The sequence below is a fragment of the Haliotis asinina genome, chromosome 5 (assembly GCF_037392515.1).
Source record: "Haliotis asinina isolate JCU_RB_2024 chromosome 5, JCU_Hal_asi_v2, whole genome shotgun sequence".
Lineage (NCBI taxonomy): Eukaryota > Metazoa > Mollusca > Gastropoda > Lepetellida > Haliotidae > Haliotis > Haliotis asinina.
Genome location: NC_090284.1, coordinates 46,538,388 through 46,561,503, shown reverse-complemented (window position 1 = coordinate 46,561,503; position 23,116 = coordinate 46,538,388). Strand labels below are relative to the sequence as shown.

The 23,116-nt window shown below is 40.4% G+C and overlaps 1 protein-coding gene across 1 annotated transcript in view; it reads right to left on the bottom strand.

The window, feature by feature from the left end:
* The window catches only part of LOC137284620 (uncharacterized), a 161,484-nt gene that overhangs the window by 119,568 nt on the left and 18,800 nt on the right, over positions 1-23,116 (bottom strand). The window contains exons 16-25 of the mRNA XM_067816510.1: positions 22,580-22,699; positions 21,856-22,038; positions 21,333-21,455; positions 20,972-21,061; positions 20,452-20,566; positions 19,186-19,342; positions 17,922-17,986; positions 12,475-12,612; positions 11,942-12,090; positions 10,902-11,014 (exon numbers count right to left, since the gene is read on the bottom strand). Of these exons, the coding sequence (XP_067672611.1) occupies positions 10,902-11,014; positions 11,942-12,090; positions 12,475-12,612; positions 17,922-17,986; positions 19,186-19,342; positions 20,452-20,566; positions 20,972-21,061; positions 21,333-21,455; positions 21,856-22,038; positions 22,580-22,699 (1,253 nt within the window). The remainder of the gene's footprint in view (positions 1-10,901; positions 11,015-11,941; positions 12,091-12,474; positions 12,613-17,921; positions 17,987-19,185; positions 19,343-20,451; positions 20,567-20,971; positions 21,062-21,332; positions 21,456-21,855; positions 22,039-22,579; positions 22,700-23,116) is intronic.

The following is a 23,116-nucleotide window of genomic DNA, read 5'->3' as shown; positions in this document are numbered from 1 at the left end:
TCTGTGTTGTTTTCAGGGTGTTTTGTTGGTGAAAGAAAAGTGTTACACTGATGTAAAGTTAAATGTGTGTATGTCTGCGCCTGCCTGTTTGTCACATACAAAATCAATGATCCATCCCCTAGAAGATGAACAAAAGTGATGACCCCCTACCTCCAAAGAGCAAAATGGGTGCCCAACATCCTTAGAATCAACTCGCTCTCTCTCTCTCTCCAAGGAACAAAATGGGTACCCCACCTCCTTAAAATCAACTCACTCTCTCTCCCTCTCCAAAGAACATGTAAACAAAATGGGTACTCTCTCTCTCTCTCTCTCTCTCTCTCTCTCTCTCTCTCTCTCTCTCTCTCTCTCTCTCTCTCTCTCTCTCTCTCTCTCTCTCTCTCTCTCTCTCTCTCTCTCTCTCTCTCTCTCTCTCTCTCTCTCTCTCTCTCTCTCTCTCTCTCTCTCTCTCTCTCTCTCTCTCTCAACTTAACAACCATAAAATCCATTTAGTTATGTCTTGAAGACTCAGTAGCTGATGACCAATTTTTACCCACAATCCCCACAGGGTCTGGTGTTTTGCTGATGAAGGATTCTTCACTACTTTACAGTTCATAATTGATATGCATGAAAACAAATCAACCAAGAGACTTCAGTGTTCAACTTTCATGAACATATTGAACTCAATCAAGAACGCTGTGACATTTTGACAGATGATTCTTCTGTAAATTCCTTGAGGGTTAAACTTTTGCTAAAAATATACTTTACCATTTGACAGGTCATGACGACCCTGTCAACCATTAAGCGCAATGAACATTTACAAATGGCTGTATTTACTACAGAATTTACCAACATACTGGCATGACGCCAGCGTCTGAAGTGCCACAAACACAAACCACATGCATCTAACTTGGATACTATAATAGTTAAAAGAAGGGGCTGTTCCTTGCCAGCACTTCAGTCCATGTTTTTTTGTCTTCCCTTCATTTCATAAACTTGATCCCTTGACTGATAAATTAAGTATGTAAACAAAGAACTCTTTTTAATTGAACACGTTTCTTGTAGATAATGTATACTGATGAAAATATATATGAACACATGCTGGCAACTCTCAGGATCATTCCCACGATATAACAAAGGAGTCATTCAAGGTGGCCTTCAGTTGTGATTTACAGATGAAGTAAGTATTAAGATATGCCATATTTTGACTTTGTATTGTTGCCCTTGTTAATTGTTCCAGCATTGCTAGGGTCAAGAGAGTGTGTGGAGTTGTGTGTCAGTTTAAACAATATTCAAGTCATATTCAAGACTGTCTGTATTGTGTAGCGTAACACTCGATACTAGTGCAGGAACATCAGGGTTGGTTGTGAGTCTTTCAATTCATAGCTAGGGGTTAAAGGTTACACTAGTTCAGCAAGGCAGTGAATGAGTGAGTTATGGGCCTTGATGGAACAGGTGTCTGCAGTGAAGAAAATGACTGTCTGAGGGCAAGGATGGGAATCTCCAAATAGATGGTGGGTTCAAAAGATGGTGCTAAGAAAGTCTTCAGTCTGTGTTAATGTATGGCACATATGACTCTCTTAGCACTAAGAGAGCTTTGAAAATCTTGGCCCTGGTTCCATGGTGTGGCCTACTGACTCAAGTCACTGTGTAACCTGTATCACCCACTCAGACACAGAGTCTTAGTCTCTAAAATGAACATATCTTCTTGACATATATGTTTCAGGGTCTGTGTGAAAGACTACCATTATCCCAAAGATATGGTCCTTCACAGAGAGATGACAAGACTCTTTGGATGATCAATTTCTTTAGTTTAACAATGGTGATGTTTCGATATAGATTCTTATATTGTTTTCAAGCATACTGATCCACAAAGTCTTGTCATTCCTATACCCCCAACTTCAATGCCACTAAAACATAACCTTAACAGGGAGTCACTATATGCTGTAGATATGGATCACCATATGGTAGACTGGAGGCACATATCCTTGAACAGCATGAACTTGTCCTTGAGGGTAGCAACAAGTCTTTGGACTGAGGTGAGTGTCAATAAGGGTAGAGATCAGGTCTAGAGCATAGGGGTGAGTCCTTGACTGTTGAGGTACTTTCTTGGGCATATAATGTCTTTGTGTGTAAGGATGAGTCATCAGAGGGTAATGGTGAGTTGTTGAGGGTAGGCTTGTGTCACGTGTCATGAGGGCATGGTGAGGCCTTGCGTGTTGCATGAGTCATTAGAGAGGACAGATGTGTCTTTCATCGTAGAGGAGAGTTTTGGAGGACTGGTGTCTATCACTGAAGTTAAGAAATGTAATCATGAAAGTAGAGATACACAACAAGTTCATTACATTGAGAAACGTACCATCAAATATTGCCAAAGCTTACATAAATTTCCACCTAAGCTCTTGGTATAAGACATGTTCCAGCTCCAGCTGCCACAAAATGGTGGTATGGAAACCAATCTCACATTTCACATCCTACTTACAACAAGTTGGAGGTTTTTCATATGATTGTAATTTGAATTCTTGACATAAAAGAATCCAATCATACTGATTAAATTCGAAGTCTCGGTTCTTCAAACACACCAAATATCTTGGGACTTTGATGAAGCTGAGCATTTTTTCTCTGATCTGTTTTTTTTCCAGGGTTACAGATACAAATTAAACAAATCTTTCCATCAACCGAAATATTTCAGGTCTCAAGGTCTCAAGATTGGTATATTGAAAGTTTCATTCATGATTTTTTGTTTCCTTTCCAAATCTATATCACCTTTTTCATCAAGAAAATTCATGTGGGTATCATTTCATAACCAACAAACATGCAAAACATCAACACTGAAGGCTGGCACTGTGGACATCCATGAAATACTTCCCGAGGAAACCACTACCACCATCACCAACACAATCATAAAGTCACCCAGCAGTATTTACTACCGACCAGAGTCACAGTAATCCCACATCACATCACTTTTAATTGTTTATCAATGTCAATTTCTCCCACTGACAGACATCTACGTCCCTACAAGGAAAGTTAATAACATTGCAACCACGATGACATTTACGAAGAAGCTGATAGGAACTTGCATTTGGAATAAGCAATAAAATCACCAAATCCCTATCAACTTTGGCAAATAACCACCACAAGGCCACAGTGAGGTGAGCGGTCCACGGGTCAGATGTTATTCACATACAAGACACCCCACTAGAGAAATATATTAGTGTTATTGACAAGTCAGTGAAATTTATTAGGATTTCTGTCCTCATTCACACAAAATATGGAGACAGTGTTAATCAATGGATTCCATGGTGGAATCTTTAATTAGAGTTGGGCTTTAAATTGCCATCGATGACAAATGGGGTGTCCATGTGTATTTCACAGATTAAGACATCAAATTGATGAAGGAATCATATTTCTCTGACTGATATGCATTTGTAAGACAGTGAAATAAAATTTGATAGTATCCCTCCAATTAGTGATAATTTCAAAGGCATCTTATGCATGATATGCATTTTTTAAAATCATTAAAATGACACAAAGGAGCCATTACATTAATTTGTATCAAATTTAAGACAAAATGGATGAAACTGTCAGTGGCACATCCATTTAATCCAGTTTATGGAATATAATTCATAATTATAACCTATGAAAAAACACTTTGAAAAGGAAAGGGGGAGTATTATTGTTATACAATCAGGATAAAATATGATAATCTCTTCAATCCCCCACCACACTGAACCAAACTGTGTAGCTGAATTCAGGTAGCACACATAGTAAACAATTATAGACAATCAGAAAAACATTTTTTTTTTATTTCATTGGGATTTAAAAAATGAAATTAAAATAAAGAACAAATAAATGTTAATTTCTGAAAACTTAATTCACAGATGTGTCTTGTCAATAGATCTATGAGATAGGTCTTTTGACAATTATGTTTGAAAAGACAAAGTTTAAATGTTTTTCTTATTTCTAAATCCAGTACAAGACAATGCCAGATGAGAAATAGATCATTATGATTGTATGCAAAATCTAGTGAGTCGGAGCCCTTATAGGTGCAAGCCTTATGACTGGTCCTGATGTGTGAATACATTATCAACACTACGAACATTAATAGCAGACCTGTAGACAAAAACAATGATGCATAATTCCTAATACCTTTTCAAATTTCCAAGCACACAGCATATTTAGTTTTATCATTCTTATCAAACTTGTCCCATTACATTCAGTTTCTAATTGAAAATATGCAAAAACATTGTATATTCACCTTCTATCAGACCTAATAACAAACATGCTTTTTTATACTCAGTTGTTTTCAACAATCTTGTGCAAGTAAATTCAGAGCTTATCAGGCCTACTGACAATCTCTCTATATATTACACTCAGTTCCTTTCAACAAATGTATTCATCACTGACACACTTTTTGATACACAAGGATCCTCCTTCATTTTATAGAAGTACATTGAATGGTCAGTTTTTCATTAAGCCAATCAACAATCTTCATCTACTTCACAGTATATTCACATTCATTCAAGACCTTTCAAACAGTTTGCACCACTGTCTCCTCTGTAAAGTTGAACAAATTCTTACAGATCAGTTTATAACAATAAACAGTATGAACAATCTTCATCGTTTTAAGGTAAAATGTATTATGGCACTGTTTCTGTTCTTCGAAATTCATTATGAGATTATATTTAAAATAGTCAATGTACCAGTGGCTTTTAGGAAATTTCAAAATTTCTCAGGTATCAATGAAAAACGTATTTCTTGATTAAAAATTTCAAGTAAATTTCAAGCCTTTCATGACTAAATCCATGACTGACAGTTTACTGTCATAATACTCCAGTTCAAGCCATATACATCATGGCAGGATAGTATTAATTAATTTGTAATCTCTTTCATACCTCTAGCCTACTGACAGGAATGATTATCGCTAATTGACGCCTTCATTTACATGACATACTTCCAAGGGAGAGCACTCTATAACCATAAATATCATCTGCACGATCATAGAAGCATGAAGCCAAGATAACTTAGCTAATACAAGTGCAGTCTGTTAGAGAATGCTGATAAGAAATTATATTTATGTATGCTCGTTCATTTCAGATTGATGTTGATATCAGAACAAAACCGCCACTCATAAGAAAATGAAGGCAGTGTTATTGGCTGTTCACTGGGCGGCTGTTTTGTTTAAGACAGGGTTAATTGTTTGATGATATTGATGCCATTTTTGCCTGCTGAGAGTGACCAATTTGTCTTTTGTACGTGGAGAAACTGACAACTCCCCATCTTCAGCTGTCAGTCAACTCGTAAAGAAATCACAGCATCCTTTTTATATGCAAATATCAGCCAGTGAAATCATAGTCCGAGTTGCATAATGTCTTCATGATCAAGTTAGTTATTAACTGTGATTACTTTCCTTGTGATTGGATGCTGTTCTAACTGATTGATTGGCTAATCAGAGGCTATAGAAGAATGATTAGTGTTAACCTGTAGCCACATTGTTGGCATAATGCCATTAGGTTATCTCATGCAAAGCATGACATTCATGATGATTTGTCTGGAACTGAATATACCAGTTCAGTTGAGTTCAGTTGAGTTCAGTCCCGTTCATTTATTCACCAAACCAGTCACAGTGGTACATTGGACATTCATGCATGAAAAAAGACAAAGTAATATGAGATTTTGAAGATTGTCATAGATACATTTAATATATTTACTTGGCTTATCAACAACTGAGTAATTTCTTTCCGTAAATGGATCATGAAATTTAGAATAATAATAATATATAATAATAAATAGTCTTGTACAAAAACATTTTGGTAGTAACTTAGTAATACATAATTACACAAAATAATATACAATATATCACCCGCTGCATCAGCTACACGTCAAACACTTACAGTCATTAAAAGCGACATGATGCCAGCTTCTTACTTCGACAGAAAGCCTAGTATTATTAGTTCTAAATTTCAAAAGATTTTGTGAAAATCTAACCAGTAATAACAAGTAGTTTTCAGCACCAAACGATGGTTTTATACAACTTTATAGGTTACCTGGATATATAGTAAAAAGTCTGAAAAGTTCAAAACGACAATCTTTTCACAAAAGTTCTTGCACGTACATTTAAATATTCTCATCATAAAACTGATCTTGAATATCAATATATAGAGTTGAACATATGGACTTCTATGCAGTCTGAACCATCTTGCATGTGTGCAGTTGTATATACAGTATATCTTTAATCTAACCATTCTGCATCAGCATATCAGAAGAAGAAGAAGAAGAAGAAGAAGAAGAAGACCCTGTTGCTCTGCACAAGAATGACCTCAAGTTACCAAAGTGATTAACAGGTTTCCAGCGTATTAATGTTCTAGAATTCTCAACATGTCTCCGAAATCATTCCCCGTAGCCTCCAGCAGTGACCAATAACTCTGTCAACTAATCAGCAGAACTTTAACTGCCCCATTTCATTTCTGACTCCAGCTCTTGTCCACCTGTTAGCATGAAATTCATACAATCGACCTTAATTGTCTAATTTTTTATGCGTCATGCAATGAACATAATAAATGTGAAATTGACAACTGAAATGGATGGTGTCTTATTGAGAGATTAGAGACATTGCCATCACACTGAGTGAAACAGACTAAACGGGGCAGGCAATCAAACAGCAAATACAGGTTTGGGCAGATGAGCCCAGCCAGGATTCCAGTTGGATAACGTGACTGATAATCGGAACATGACTCACCAAGTCATCCTCAAGCACAGGTTATGTTAATTGTGACAGTGGGGAAAAAGTTGAGCATAATTGGCGACGGATGGAAACAAACCGGTTCAGGTTATGAGGTCCAATCTCATTTGTATAGATCATAATTGAAGTGAGGATTTGCCCATGGGAAGTATCGCAAACTTGTTAAGAACTTTTTGCCATTTCCATTAAAAAAAAATAATCGATTTTAATGATAGATATAAAAGTATAACATAAAAATATTTCTTTGGGTAAAATGTAACAAGATTAAGTGATCGACTGTTGCATTTTTTAAACTGATAAATGGTGTTTAGCACAAGTATGTTTGATATTATAAGAACAATGAGATTCAAAATTACAAATATACGAGATAACATTCTGAAGTAAGAATGCCTTTTTCTACTTAAGTGAGGCCTCTTGGTGTAATATCATGCACTTCAAACACATAACATGGACACTGGTGGAGCTTGAAATGTTCAGCTACCTCTCCCTTGATGGCAACACTTCATTTTGTCACATACTCAACATGTACTTGACTTTCAAAACAACCCAAAAGGGAACAGAGATGATATAAGAAATAGGAAGTTAAAATACTTTTAGAATTTCTGAAAAATTAGTTCAGTGATGATAAACAAGTCATAATAAACAAAATCCCCATCAGCTCCTCATTACTAGATGATGCAACAGAAGTATGAGGGGTACATAACTGCCTAGTACCTAATACAATTTATTTTTGGTTCCACGCATGTTTGAAATGCAATTTTGATTATCTTCAACGTGCCACTCTAGCTTAAAATACTTGCATATGTTGTATATGGGATTACAGTTTCTCAGTACAGTACTGATTCTAGTACTTTTTGTTTGATTGAGTCCCATCTAGGTGAGTCCTATCTGGGATTCAAACCCAAAGCAAATGGCATTTGGTAATCACAGCTTAAAATATTGAAATATGAAATCAGTTATTAAGCTCAATGTACATTGTATACATTGAGACTGTCATGACAAATGGAGTCAGAATGAGGTACACTGTAGCATCCCTTGAGGACAATGTCAGTATCTGCTCTTGACATGAGTCATCATGAGAGGCAGTCTTGGACATGTTTTGGGGAGTCAACTTCAGTGTGGAACTTTCATCAAGCCATCCACTGTGACTGTTTAATATAACAACATAAAAAACAAGGTACAGCAGGTCAGGTATGTAATCAGCATTGAGCAGTTCATTGGCAAACATTAAACTAAGTGTATAGTTTTAAGAACAGCAAATAACAAGCTTAGATTATCTGAACTAAGGGCCAAGGAGCATTGCATCAACAATGACGCAAGCCTTTAAATTCACTGCTTATTAAATATTATTTGTGTATCAAATACACAGGTTTTCTGCGTCAGGGCAAACACTGCATTGTAGTGGTACACATTTAATGTACCCCATGTATTTCTCTATACATTTTCCCTGACTACACCCTAGCCATCATCCCGACCACCACTGAAGCCACTTAGCAAACCATTCAACGGGGCGCAAAACTAGTTCCACCCCACACTTACAATTTGCCAACTTCTGTTAAAATCTGTCATGACTGTACATGATGCGAGATGGATTTTAAATGTTCGAATAACATAAGTTGTTTCAAAGGCATTTAGAAGTTGGAGGAATCAAACTAAAAGTGCTTTATGGTTCAACTTCTTTATTAGTGACCTTGTATAATAAAGAAGTTGAACCATAAAGCACTTTTAGTTCGAATAACATTCATTCAATATGAGCACTACACTTGCTTCCTCTTCAACAACGATCTGTTCCACAGCATTACATTACAGGGACACCCACTGATTAATAAACTCATCCAGTCAATCTAGTACCATGCTGCTGTCAGCTTGACTGTGTTGATAGCAAGCTGTATAACGACTGTCACCAGGGTACATCTTGGTGTACAGAAATGTACCTTGGTTATATGAAGATATATACACCAAAAAAACCCCCAAAATACTGTAAACTCTAAGAAACTCTTAGTACAGTATTGAAGCATAGCTAGATAGACCCTTATCTGAAACTTAACAGTTAAGAATTTACACCCTAAGTTACACATGCCAAATTTCTATATTCCTTTGAGATTTTATGAATACTTCACTCTACCTGCCCGTATGAGCCCTTTCTTTGTAAAATCAATACGTATGTCAGCCTTCACACAAATGTGCACAACTTTCTGTGTTGACCAACATGAAATGAATAATGATAGTGTGAGGGTAAGTATTCATTATTAATGTATATTATTTTCCAAAGACAGAAACACTGAGACACTTACAGATATTGTATACCATAACATGCTGCAACAAAAATAATTAGAAGGACACAGGAACAACCTTGCACAAGTGTGGGTCAAATATTTAGATTCTGGGATTGCTTAATCCATTTCATAGTGGTCTGTAAATAATCAGGTTTGGACAAGGCAATCCAGTAGTTACACCAGGAGTATCCATCTACATTATTGGGACCCCGATCCCATCCATTTCCTCTAATAATCAGCATGGGTATATGAAAATCTCTTACCCTGATCTTCATGATATTTAGAATGAGTATGGTGTTAAACTGTTTGAGAGGAAACCAACACCAGGGCCTACTTGCACAAAACGATATTAGCACTACAACTATCTTAAGCCTATGTTGGAGAATGGGAGTTACAATCATTGTAGCACAAAGATCGCTTTGTGCAAGTAGGCCCAGATATGGTATCCATGTTGAGAATCATACCAGGCAGCATTGGAAATAGTCGCTGACCCAGAGGCCCAGCTCCAACTGTTATTGTAACCAGGAGTTTAAGATAGTTACAGGCCCTTGTGACCTTCAGTAAAGAATCTGTTTCCTTTACAACTGGAATCTTTTCCTTGTATCTTTCTCTATTAATGTTCGGGAATCATCCATGATCCTTCATGACAAAATAGTTAGTTGCTCTCTTGAGTATTACACCACTTTGTGCATAGGAATATCGAGACCAGTCTCAAATAAATACTTCTCTTGGGGCCATAGGCTCCACTAACCGATTTTGTAGAAACAGTGTGAAACTGTGTCCAGTGCAGTCTATTTTGTTTTTATTGGTTTGACTTTAACAAAATGGACCTGCAGATTTCATTCAGGGTCTGTAGATTTTAAAGCCAGGAGCGGCAACAGGCCCTGATGGCCAACTGGCAAATTAAAGCAATGCAAACGCTGAAAACAGGTCCTTCTCTGTGATGAGCAAACACTGTATCCACAGGGCTATTTCACTGCCCAAATACCTGGAGCATGGTAAATATTACAGCAATTTTCACATAATACTGAAACAAAAGTGGGTAGGACATCAAAACTCTCCATTAACTGGAAGACACACCTATTTCAGATTTGCATACACAATGGGAGAACCTGATGCCCATGCATATTTGAAAACAGATAACACGAAATACACGGGTTTCCATGGCACTCCTTTTCTGTGTGGGCAGAAAAACTTTAGCCACAGGAAATAACTCTAGAATGCTTTGATATCATGAGACACTGCAGTATGTCATCACATTGCATGAGACTCATGAGACATAATGGGAGTGATGTTCAAATGTTCATGCCAAATGCCATGTTTCCTCAATTTCAAACATCACACTTTCAAAACCATTATGCACCCATCATGAAAGAAGAGTTAGTGCTGAGCAATGTAGCTACAATTATATTTGCTACACAACTCTCAGTTTAAGAATATTCTTCATCTGAAAAACAGACATATAGAAGTATCAGCCTTTCTCTAACTTGGTTATCCAGTGTCTCAACATTCCACCATCTTGTTGTAATTGCTGGCAAATAACTGTATGTTAAAACAGTCTTCTTCCTCTAAAGAGTTTTCCAAGCACACAGTATTTAAAGTGATATGAAGGAAGCTCTGGAGTCTGTTCCACAAAGCGATCATAGCATTGATTGTAAGTCACACACTTCAACACAAGCTTCAAGCTGTCATTACACTTTGACTTTCTGTGTGGACCCAGATACTCAGATCCTGTTGATGCAACATCCCATGAACAGTCAGGTGAACATCACTCCCATAATTTACATAGACTGATGACAGTTGTGGTGCAATAATCGCTTTGTGAACAGAGCCTGCAGACTGTCCTGACCCCTTTGATACCTGTATCTATGTAACGGAGTGAACAAAACAAGGCTAAAGACACTTACCTGTAGTCCTCTCGTGGTTGTTCAATGACCCGTAGGACAGACATCTTCCATGCTTCCAGTTCATCCAACTCAAGACGGGCCTCTACAGCTGCTAGGGCTTGTTCAGGAAGGATCTGAGGAGAAGACGAATGACAGAGCAACTGTAATGTTCAGATACAGAGAAGTGAGTGAGGGAGTTTAGTATTACGATGCACTCAGCAATATTCCAGCTATATGGCATTGGCCTGTAAATAATCGAGTCCGGACTTTAATGGCAAGCATGGGTTGCTGAAGGTCTATTCTAACCTGGACCTTCATGGGTCAGGTAAGGAGAAGAGTATGATACCCCTGAAAGAGCATAATTCAGCCATCTTATTAAATGCTTAAAAAATATATAAATGGCATGACCACCCAATCAACCAGATCAACAGGACTGGATGTTACTTGTAAACTGTTATGACATGCTGTTACTATCCCAGTTTATTTCCTCCATAGGATTATCTTATTTCAGTTGATATCTCTATTCGCCTGCCTGACCCCAACCCCTACTCGCTACACCTGTCCTGGTTTTGCTTTTGAGACTACCCCTCCTACTTGTTTGTCTTGATAGTGATAGTGACACTCCACAGTAGTTTCATCCTTAGTATTAGTATTAAAGTTCCTATTTTTTATGTCAGATATGGTTCATAATGAAGCTAAGTCTAATATCAAAATGGACAACTAAATCGTACACTGATCTGCATAAAGCTACGGTCTGTTCCAAATAAGTCACTTTGTGAGCAAAGAGATATTTTTATAAGTCATTCTAGACTATTAAAATAACACACTGTTCGTTGGTGCACTAATCTTTCCTCAGTAGCATCCTTATTATACCTTTCCTTTCTCCCTACCATTGAGACTGTAGTTAGGCTGAACTTAGTTTAACAGATATTTCATACTTACACATACTAATGACACAAATCTAAATATAAATGTGAAAGAAAAAAACAGTTTTTTTCTATTTCCTTATCCAACCTATCCTTTCTCCATCTGTTTAAATTTTTCCATCCATCAACACACACCTGGAAAAAGTAGTTGGATGCAAGCCCAGGACCTGCGATCCGACGAGCGACAAACCCATCACCAGCCGGCACGCGCCCTCGACTTTTGATGACAGCATGAAACATGAAGGTATCCCACAACCCTCTCCCACCTCGACGCAAGACACCAACTGAAAACAAGTTTTCATGATGATAGCAACAAAAAAAATTTTAATAATAATTGCATGTCAAGTATATTCTGTATTTATCATAAGTTTGTTTTGTCTCAGTAGTAAAGTAAAGGAGAAAATGCTGGTTTCCGCATTATGATGAACAAAATGATTCAGAGCATGTGCATCCTCTTCCATCTGATATACATGTATAATTATACCCATAAATTCATAACTGTTTGTTCCACATAATGAAGGTGCTGACAGCTATAAATTCTCCTCTACAAATGTATCACTTCTAAATGCCATTCAAAGATGTTTTAGTTACATTACGCTCTCACTGCTAACTTTTGGATGTTGACAAAGGACTATCTCAAGAGCTACATGTGGTGAAGTATTACATACACAGGATGATGGCGAGTGAGGCGAGAGGACAACAGATGGCACCAAACAGAGCTGCAGCGATTGGCTGGACACATCCCTGGAGCAGGATCCTCCAGATGAGTGCTTCCAGGATGACACAGATCTTGTTGCTGTGATCATCTGCAACAAGAAGTTCTCCAGATCCCAATTCTGATCCATAAAGTTTTCGTTGCATTACAAAATATTTTAAATGGAAGCCGTCAAAACTGGCATCTGTCCATTCCAGCAAGTTGTCTCCTCTGGCATAAAATCTCAGTCCTGTCTGTGGTCTGTACCTTCATCATCAACTCTGCAATCCAATACTTTCTAAACCAGATTATTTCTTCAGGCCCAATGAGTGCCAATTTAGACAGCTTCCACTGTACATAGTTTGTCATTGCCAAATGAATATTGCAGCACATATGCTTTGTGGATCGGGCCAAGGATCCTCACATATAGAACCTTGCACACTGAATATCCAGGGAACACCATCACAGCCAATGCAGTTTATACAAACCTGTAAAGGTTATGAATTATTTGAAGAATGTCCTCCTTGGGGTACATATAAGCATTTTTATGTCCATTAAAAATCCCTACGACAGTTGTAACTATTTTCATAATAAATTATTTAAAAACAAAAAACTTGTTTTTGTCTTGTGGGACCACCTTTACAGGGCCCCCCAGGCCCCCTACAGCCAAGAGCAGGTAACTCTGGCCGTCTACCTCGCACCTAACATTTCATGCTGAACATATAAGACAGAGAGAGGCCGTACCCCAAGGAGGATATTCTTAAAAAAATTCATAACCTCTACACGTTTGTATAATTCTTTTTCAGAAGAAGTCCTCCTTGGGGGTACATAGAAGCATTAAACAGACTCCCTAAGCTAAACAATTGGGAGTGGTATTCTGTCTGACAGCACAGTCCATTCGATCGAAGTGCAAATCTACAACACACGGAAATAGAAAAGGCACCGACCTGGTCACCTGACCGCTGATGTCAATCAAGTCAGGGACTTGACAAAGCTGAGGACACACTTGTCAAAGCTTACATGCCCATTGGTTAGAATTTGGGAAATCCCAAATGACAAACCCCACCCACCCAGGTCAAAGTTTGGAGATGTGGACATATGGGAAACTCGCCAAACTGAACCCTTTCCATACCACATTAGCAAGCAAAGCGGGGAAATGGAAAGGAAAGTAAGGCATCCAGCCAAAGGTGTGTGTGGCGGGGTGGGGGTGGGACTAAAAAACCATCACCAAATACCACCACCTCAATGGGCAGATCTGCGGCATACAATTTTGATGTGGTCACTGCTCACTGAATGAGCTTTCAACCCCTTTTCTGGACATAAGCCTTTACACATATAGGATACAATCCATCGGGATACCGTTAGTCGGATAGCCAGCTTTGCCGCCACCATAACAGCAAAATAGCTGTTTCTCCTTACAGAGTAGGGCTGTTCTCTTAATATAAACTTTCCCTATAAAGTTTCCCTAATGTCTAATACATGAGCCTTATGGTATGTATTTATAGATGCAGCAGCATAAACACAGGTAGATCGATAGGCGCTGTCACATGAAGCGAATGATCGATCTTTGGTGGGTATGAATCCGGTGAGCATATGCTAACCCGATCCTTATGGAACACAGTTAGTTCCAGGTCTGAAGATATGACGTGTGCATCGCTAACACGTCTACCAGACGTAACCGCCACTTAAAGAGCCATTTTTTCTAACTTAATAGTTGTAACGACAGGTTGGCCAAGCCATAAACGATAGGAGTAGGCACCATTCCAATACTCTAGACAAATCCCATGGAAGACTTGTCCATCTAATGACCAGACGCAGTTTGTCCATGCCTGCAAGAAAACGCTGTACCAAGGGGCATTGTCCCAACAAGGCACCCTCAACGGGTATGTGGAAAGCTGAAATAGCCTTGGAGTAGCCTCGAATAGTAGAAATGGCTTAAGCCGGATTCTAATCGAGACTGTAAAAACTCCAACACTTCAACTAAGGGATCGAAAATCCCTCTATTTCCACACGCATGCATAACAGGCCCATCTATCCTCATACTGTACATTCATGGGATCCCCCCGCGAAGCCAGAATTATGCCTGCAACTGATGCAGGAAGCCACCCACTGAATCCTGGGATTGGGGTGTGGCTGGCCGTTCTGGGATAGTTGGTTCGATTGCTGTGGTAATAGTACAGGCGGCTGCACCAGAGACCTGAGTATTACCGGGAGCCAGCATTGAGACGACCACAGAGGTACAAGAAGCACTAGTAGCTGTGCTGGTTGGGTGGCAAGCTGGGACAGGACTTTGGAATGCAGGGAAATTGGCGGAAATGCCCACAACACCCTGTCTGTCCAGTCAAGATGGAAGACGTCCCCAGCAGTCGCTCTCTGATCCAGAATCCGAGAACAAAACACCGGTATCTGATTTGTCACCCCAGAGGCAGAGACCTGAATAACTGGGAGATACTCCAGGATATCTCCTGATCGAGCAACCACTCATGGGGTGCTAGCACACGTCGTGAGAGCGCATCTGCACGCACATTGTCCGCCCCATGGAGATAGACAGGCATAACCCATATGCTGAACTGATCGCACCATTGCAGAAACTGCCACGCCTCCTGAAGAAGTGACGGAAACACTGTGCTGGATTGCTTCAGAATGTATGACATCACTGTCTGGTTGTCCATCTCCACACCAACCATACATCTTTGAACCTGATCCACGAAGTGTTCATACACCAACCTGACTGCTCTCAATTCTAGCACATGTGAGGTGCAAGGTCACCTCAAGCTCTGGTCACCTCATGCATGCTTGATTCCCAAACCTAACCTTGTGAGAATATCCACCACCGACTGTGTGGATTCTCAACTTAGGTGTTGGGAGAGTGCCCTGGGGATCCAGTTGTCCAGGTGTGGGAAACAAAAGTTTCCCTGTGCCCTGGCAACCTGAGCTGGTACTAGCATGAGTTTGGTGAACACCCTTGGCGCCGTGGAGATGCCGAAGGGGAGCACACGAAACTGATAACAAACCCCGTCAACGGAAAACCTGAGGTATTTCCTGAACTCGGGATGCATCGGTACATGGAGGTATGCGTCTTTGCGGTCGATTGACGGGAGACAATCCCCTGCCTCAACAGATGAGATCACTGACCGCAGTGTCTCCATCTCGAAAAACAGCACCTCTATCTTGCTGTTCAGACACTTGAGATTTAGAATGGGTCTACCTTTTCCATCGACTTCATCCCTGGAGTGTAGCGAATCCCGGCAAAAAGGAGGAGGCTCTCACTTCCACTGAGGCAGGAGGCCATCCATGAGTGTGGTCAGGACCCAGGGATTGGACGTGACCCTCCCATTTCCAAAGGAATAACAGGAGGCAGACTTCGGGCAAAAGGCAAAATGTCCCGGCTGATGGCAGAGAGACTGTCGCTTGTAACGGGAAAATTATGGGCTCAGGAGGTTCGCTAAGTGGGAAGCTGCCTTGCACATTGCCCTTGCTCTTTCGTGCCTGTAGTGCATCAGTCCACTTCAGTTCATCCTCAGACTGAGTCACAAGGTAGTTCGAGCTAAGAACCGAAGGCAAGTGCAAGAGGTGGAGGGTTGTTCGAGCAAGCTCTTAGTCCTTGAACTGCTAACAACCTCCGTGGCCTCCTTAACTACTGTCAAAGCCCGTGGAAACTGGTACAGCCCAGCAGGAAAGGCAGAGACAGTCATAGCTTACGGAGGCCCATCATTGCACACATCATCTGACTCGTGCAAGAGCAAATCGATTTGTGCGTCAGATGTGAATAGACCTCCATGAGCTGTCGTGCTAATGTGGATGAGATAATTTCCTCATACCCGTCTCCTATGATACCAGCTGCCTCTGCAGGACAGCGATGTGCGATTCTGACACTGCTCCTCAAAGGAACGGTAAGCAAACGCCTGACTGTGGCCAAATGACCTTCCAAGCGCGATCAAGGCGTAGACGCACTCGTCAACAACAGGAGAGCATGGCTCACCGAAGAACCAGGGCGCCGTGGGATCGGCTGCCGAAGCAGGGACCCCCGGTGCACTGAGCATAAGCAAGACAGGCGGCAAGCCGGCATTCAAGAACCACCAGTCAGGTTGCCGGTGACCAACAGTACCAGACCTGATGAAACGGAGCCAACAAGCGGAACTGCACCCGAGTCGGAGCTCAGTACAGAACCCTCAGATCCAGCGGGAAGGGCATCAGCAGAGCCGGAGGTTGGATCTGACAATACCCCAAGGGACAGCACCCATGTCTGAAATTAGATCCAAGGCTTGGGTGCCCCCTACTCTCTCTCTCAAACGACCCCAGAGTGCCAAGATCAGAGGAACGGATGCCGAGCTCCTGCTGGGGGCACTTGAGAAGTAGAGGGAAGAGGGAAAGAACAGGCTTATCCCCGGACTTAGCCCGCTTATCCCCTGAAGCCAGCTAGTAGGTAACGCAGAGGCATGACTGTAACAATCAGAACCAAACTAATGGTAACTGATGTACAGAAAACGCAATTGAACACACAAGCAAAATATTAACGCACAGGCGATAATAAATTGCCAAAATACATTTAACCCCACTAAACAACTTCATTTTAAGGTATAAGCGGATAAATGCAAGCAACAAGTGTGCGCATATAACTGCACAAAGCTATGAAAAAGACAAAGTCTTGTAACCAACTTACCCGTTTTGACTGAAACAAGAACAAATGGGTTAAGACATCTTAGCATGTAAAAACATACTAACAAGAAACCTGCAGGAAAAAGTGAGACGCAAGCGAAACACTTCCCGAACTAAAAAGAAGCCATAAAGGATGCCACCTTGCCAGCCACATGACAGGAAGATAGGACCCGACCCTCAAAGTTACAACAATTTATGCATGAAAATTTCAGCCAAAAAATCCCAATTAATGCCCATGCAAAAGAAAAGGAATCATACATACAGTAGCTGACTCTTTCTCACTCATAATTCCGCAGGTAGAAAGCACAAAGACCCTCTAAATAGACCACACACGACGTTCTAGTCGAACGACAGCATGAAAAGTGAGGTGCAAGGTAGATGGCCAGAGTTACCTGCAGTTGGCGGTAGGGGGCCTGGGGGGCCCTGTAAAGGTGGTCCCACAAGACAGAAACATGTTTTTTGTTTTGTAAATATTTCACTATCAAAATAGTTACAACTGTCGTAGGGATATTTAATGGACATTGAAATGCTTATATGTACCCCAATCAGGACTTCTTCTGAAAAAGACATCAACAAATGTCTTGGCACATTCATTTCATGATTAATATATTCTTGTACTATTTGTACATTTCAGTTTTTTCAATGTCACTAGTAACCAAAACATTTTCTTCTTCTTTCTAACTGACTCAATAGAGTAATTTAAACTGGTTTATAAGATGCATCATTCATTTAACATCTTTCACTTCCTAGACATGCAAATACCTGGAGAGTCCCAGTCATAGATGAGGAAGAAGCCCACTTCTACGACAAGAGTCACAAGGGGAACCCTGGAGCAGAAACAGAGAATGTACCATTACTGACACCTTGTCAAACTATTCTGTATAGGATTACTACACAGACAGGATTTTCAAGTCATCATGTTATACATGTGGATGTACAGGAACACATGCAGGCAAATGAATGATGGAAGATGGTGCCTTGTAATATGGTTACACAGGGATACGTCCAGCTTTCAGCAAAACTGGGCCAACTGGCGCAATGATTTCTAAAACTTTGCTCAATGCAATAAATACGCTGTCATGACAACAAGCTTATGTATGGCCTTACTATTTCAGCACTCCATGAAAAGCTGGTCATAAGATCAAAGATTTTATTGATTGAACTTAGCTTCATGCCACTTCATATTCCAGCAATATCACAGCAGGGTACACCAGGGCTTTGTCACCTTGTACAGAATGTGGGGATTCTAAGTGACTTTGGCGGGATGAGCGAGTGCTTTAACCACCGGGCTACCCCACCAGCCCTCATGATCCCACATTTGATTTTGAATATAAATACCTTGAGATATTACAATGATTAGCTCTGATTATTGTTTTTGTTCAAGATACAAGTCAGGGAATATGACTGACACAGTATTTACTGAAGTGTTGTTCGAATGTTACATTTCTTACAATTGTATCTTGCACAAGTGAATTCAACTCTATTTGCATGAAACTTGACACAGATTTTTAAATTTATCCTGCAATCCTACAGCTTACATGCATCCTGGTTACACAATTCAAATCACTGTCATTCTTACAGTGAGTGGTTCACCAAATGAACCTACACACAGTGTGGATAAACTGTGTCTGTGTCAAAGAATAGCAGGGTACTGTATTACTGGTTACTGCTTCTGTTTTACTTCCAAAATGTACCATCGCTTCTCAAAAGTTAATAGGATGCCAATCAGATAACTACAGATGGCTTCACATCGCACATGCTTCTGCACAAAAATCATCATCACAACCTTGGTAATAAATTATGAATGGACCCTTACAACAAAAACATTCCACTGATAAATATGAACTAGTCTCAAAAACACAAATATAAGGATTAATAATACTAATCTCATGCAACAAATTTTGCTTTCAAATGCTAATTAAACTGTTAGAAATTCTTAACAAACCCAAACCAGTGAACGGAGTAATCATGAGTGGCTGAGTACAAACACACAGAGTGTTTACTCCTCCTATGTGTTCCTGCTTACCACAGCGGTGATGTTATAGACAGGATGAGAGACACACTGGAGGTCACGACACAGAACACCGGGAACACAACAGACAAAACAAGGCTCCCAAATGCACCCTTCACGACATAGTTCCAGATTCTGTTGATGTGTCTTGTGAAGCTCTTCCCCAGGAAACCTGAAACAGAAAGTAGTTGTTCACACCCTCCAGGCCCACCATGTTGACTCCATGTCCTGTGAGTGTCCTAGGTACAGTTCAAGATGTGTAGGATGTTCATGTTCTACAAGTAGAGATTGTAACATAATGGCAGATTGTCTTCTAATCTGGAAATGACCTGATGATCTTACTGACTGATCATCAGGTACTGGTAACTGAAAATGTTGTAGTTTCTTTGAGAGGCAATTTTAGAAGTTGAAGAAGAAGAGCACACCTTATGGATGAACAATTTCTAACTTTAGGTGATGTGACTTTGCAACACAGATACCTGCTTGACAAAGATACAAGAATCTGCATCATCCGAAGTTTATGTTCATTCATAAAGTTTGTCCTTAAAGTGAAATGTGTTAAAATAAAGTTTTAACTTCAACAATAGCAGAGAAGTCTTACTGTCTCACATGCTTTACAGATAATTTTGCTGTCCCTTCTCTCCATGAGTAAAAAGTCCAACACTGACCAACCAGATTCCCCAACGACATAGAATAACATTCAGAATGTCCTAACCTATATGTATGTGCAATACAACACCCTATACCTGAAACTTGAGACGTAATGATTTCAGGTTGAGATAAACTAGCAAAGAAAGAACAAGAAAGTTAAAACAGAAGTACAGTATCAGGATACATATTGACTTGACATATCACAACCCTTTCATATCGTTCCACCTCCACCAAACCCATGAAGCTCCAGGTTAGAATGTATCTACAGTAAACCAAGCTTGTCATAAGAGGTGAGTGACGGGATCAGGTGATCAGGCTCTCTGGCTTGGTTCACCCATGTCCTTGTTTCCCAATTACACAGATCATTGATCATGATGTTGATCACTGGATTGTGTGGTCCAGACTAAACTATTTACATAGCTATTCCATATGGCTGGAATATTGCTGAGTGAACTGAACTCACTCCACCCCCCAACAAAAGTGAGTAATGAGTGAGTCAGCAATACTACAGCTATATGATACATACCCAAAGCCTGTTACGATCTACCTGAAGGTTGATCAAACATTTAGGCTTAGGTGGAATAGGTGACAGGAACGTTGTCTCGGCAACCACTCAGTCCATGTACATACCTGTGTCTGGGGTTTCTTCAAATTTCTTCCTGGAATCATGCACATGAGTCCAGAGGGCTCGCAGTCGGGACAGGAGGGTGTGAGTCAGAGAAGATGGCTTCGGATATAGTACCCCCTGGGCAGACAGAATAAATTACTGGTACACAAAACACTGGCCAAACATGTGATATGCAATCAGGCGTTACTGGTCAGGAATCCCTGGTCAATTATAGAATTTACAACCTTATGAACTCGGTACAGAGTCCCTTGGACAAATACGGTATGCACTATCATAGGTTGGGCATTTATATTTTTTCTGTTTCTCATCACCCGACCGACCCTTCTAATATTACTGCCGCTCTCCACACCCCCAAACTAAACTCGACTTGAACCTAAAACATACCGCCTTGTCATGTAAAATAATGTTTATCTTTCACTCAGATGCTGCCACAAGTTCTAAGAACATGAGCAAATGAAAGAAAAGTTGCTCCCTATCATTGCAGCAGCAGTATCACCCAAGTTAGAACCACTGAACACTTACATTGACTTGGCTGAGCTTCAGGTCGGCCATGAAAGGGGAGGGAGAGAAGAGAGCTCGGAGGCCGACAGGGCTGCACCACACAATGACCACCTGGAGCAAACATTAAACTACATTATGGAGTCAACTGACAGTATGAAACGACCATATCTGTAGTGTTTCTGACTTCTGTCCATATGGTCCAGTCTATGTTGTATTCTCTGGTTATTAAATATCTGGTGAATATCCTTTCACTTGTTTCTATATCAAATATTACTGCTTCGCTAATGCTGACTGAATGACCTTTGAGAAGTACATGCATGTGCGCACATGTGCATAGATGTTAACATGCGTGTGTGTGACATTCACGAGAGTCTCATCTTACCCCGAAGAAAAACATAGAGTTCCAGGTCCACGACCAGGCTCGATGTAAGTAGTTCCACCAGCGCCAGAATGGATGTCGTGTGGATGTCTTCCTCTCTGTGTACTTGTCCACAGTGTATGTCATCTGAAAAGGCAATATCACATATCAACACATCTCATCGGACATTACTGAAGTACAGAACCTGTCACATACAGAATCATAGTATTTAAATCCCTCAACTGACTCATCTGTTCCTTTGAAAAGTGCGGATAACCATAATGTTTCTATCACAAACTGTTCCAAACAAAATTAACACTGCTTATTGACACCACATTCCTCAATTCAAAAAATGGCAGTCAAGGGGAGATAACTCTAGATTTGAACAACATTGCAACATTGCAACCATTGCTACTGCTAATAATGTCTTTCTTGCACATATTCAAATTACTGATTTCACATCCTTGTGATTCTGCAACATGCTTCCAGAAAATTTTCACTGTAAAACAACTGAAACATATTTAGTCAATTTTCTGGTGAAACAAACCTCCTTTTCACCAGCAACATTTTCAGGAGCTGAGTCAGTGATGACAGTTTGGATGATCTCAGTCTCTCCCCGGAAGTGTCGTCTGATCACCCAGTTCTGAGGGAACCAGATCTTGGTAGAGAAGGTGAACACTCGTGTTGCTTCCTTGACTTTGCTCAATTCCTGTCTCAGAATAGTTTCTCTCTGGAACAGAGGAACAGGGAAGTTTGCTTTAGGCACTGGCATTTTTTCATCCATCATTGGATGTCAATCTCAGTGGCAAATAATATTATCAACCACAACTCCCTGGGGAGTATACAACTCTTGCTGCCACTAGGCACACTGAGTTTACTAAGGCTTTTTCATCCTAACGAGGTAATTCACAGTTGGGGGGACTGGGACACATAGTCACAGTACTCTGTCCAATTTTACTGCACGTTGCTGTACCCGAAACTGGGTGTTTGGTTGTATTCATGTGTCCACCATCTGGTCATATACCAATGGACTGGTGGGTTCTTTTAAGAGCACAGGGTTGTGTACTGTACAGTGGGGGTTTTGACAACATGGAAACAGTCAGCTTACAAAGGTTTTTACACCAGGTCACAGGTGGGCTCAATCCTGACACTTCAACCTCACTAGATCACTTGCCTGGCGCCTTAGCCAGCTCGCCCACTCTGCCTCGAAAATCAGCAGCAACAGAACAGTAGAAATGACTATCAGGAAAGTTGAAATCTATAATGCTGACCTCCTTGATGAAGTTCAGGTCCCTCCGGAGGAAATAAATGGCCTGGTTCAGGCCCTGGTCCTCACAGATGCTGATGGCTTCCTCATGGGCAGACCACAGGTTCTGGGTGAGGAACTCCTCCTGAGGACAGGTCAACAATATGTTCACATCATCATCATCATCATCATCATTTATACAAACCTGTAGAGGTTATGAATTCTTTGAAGAAAGTCCTCCTTGGGGTACATATAAACATTTTTATGTACATTAAAAATCCCTACAACAGTTGTAACTATTTTTGATAATAAAATATTTACAAAACAAAAAACTCGTTTTTTGTCTTGTGAGACCACCCTTACAGGGCCCCCCTGGCCCCCTACAGCCAAGAGCAGGTAACTCTGGCCGTCTACCTCGCACCTCACTTTTCATGCTGAACGTATCAGACAGAATGAGGGGAGGAGGGTGGCCGTACCCCAAGGAGGACTTTCTTCAAAGAATTCATAACCTCTACAGGTTTGTATAATTCTTTTTCAGAAGAAGTCCTCCTTGGGGTACATA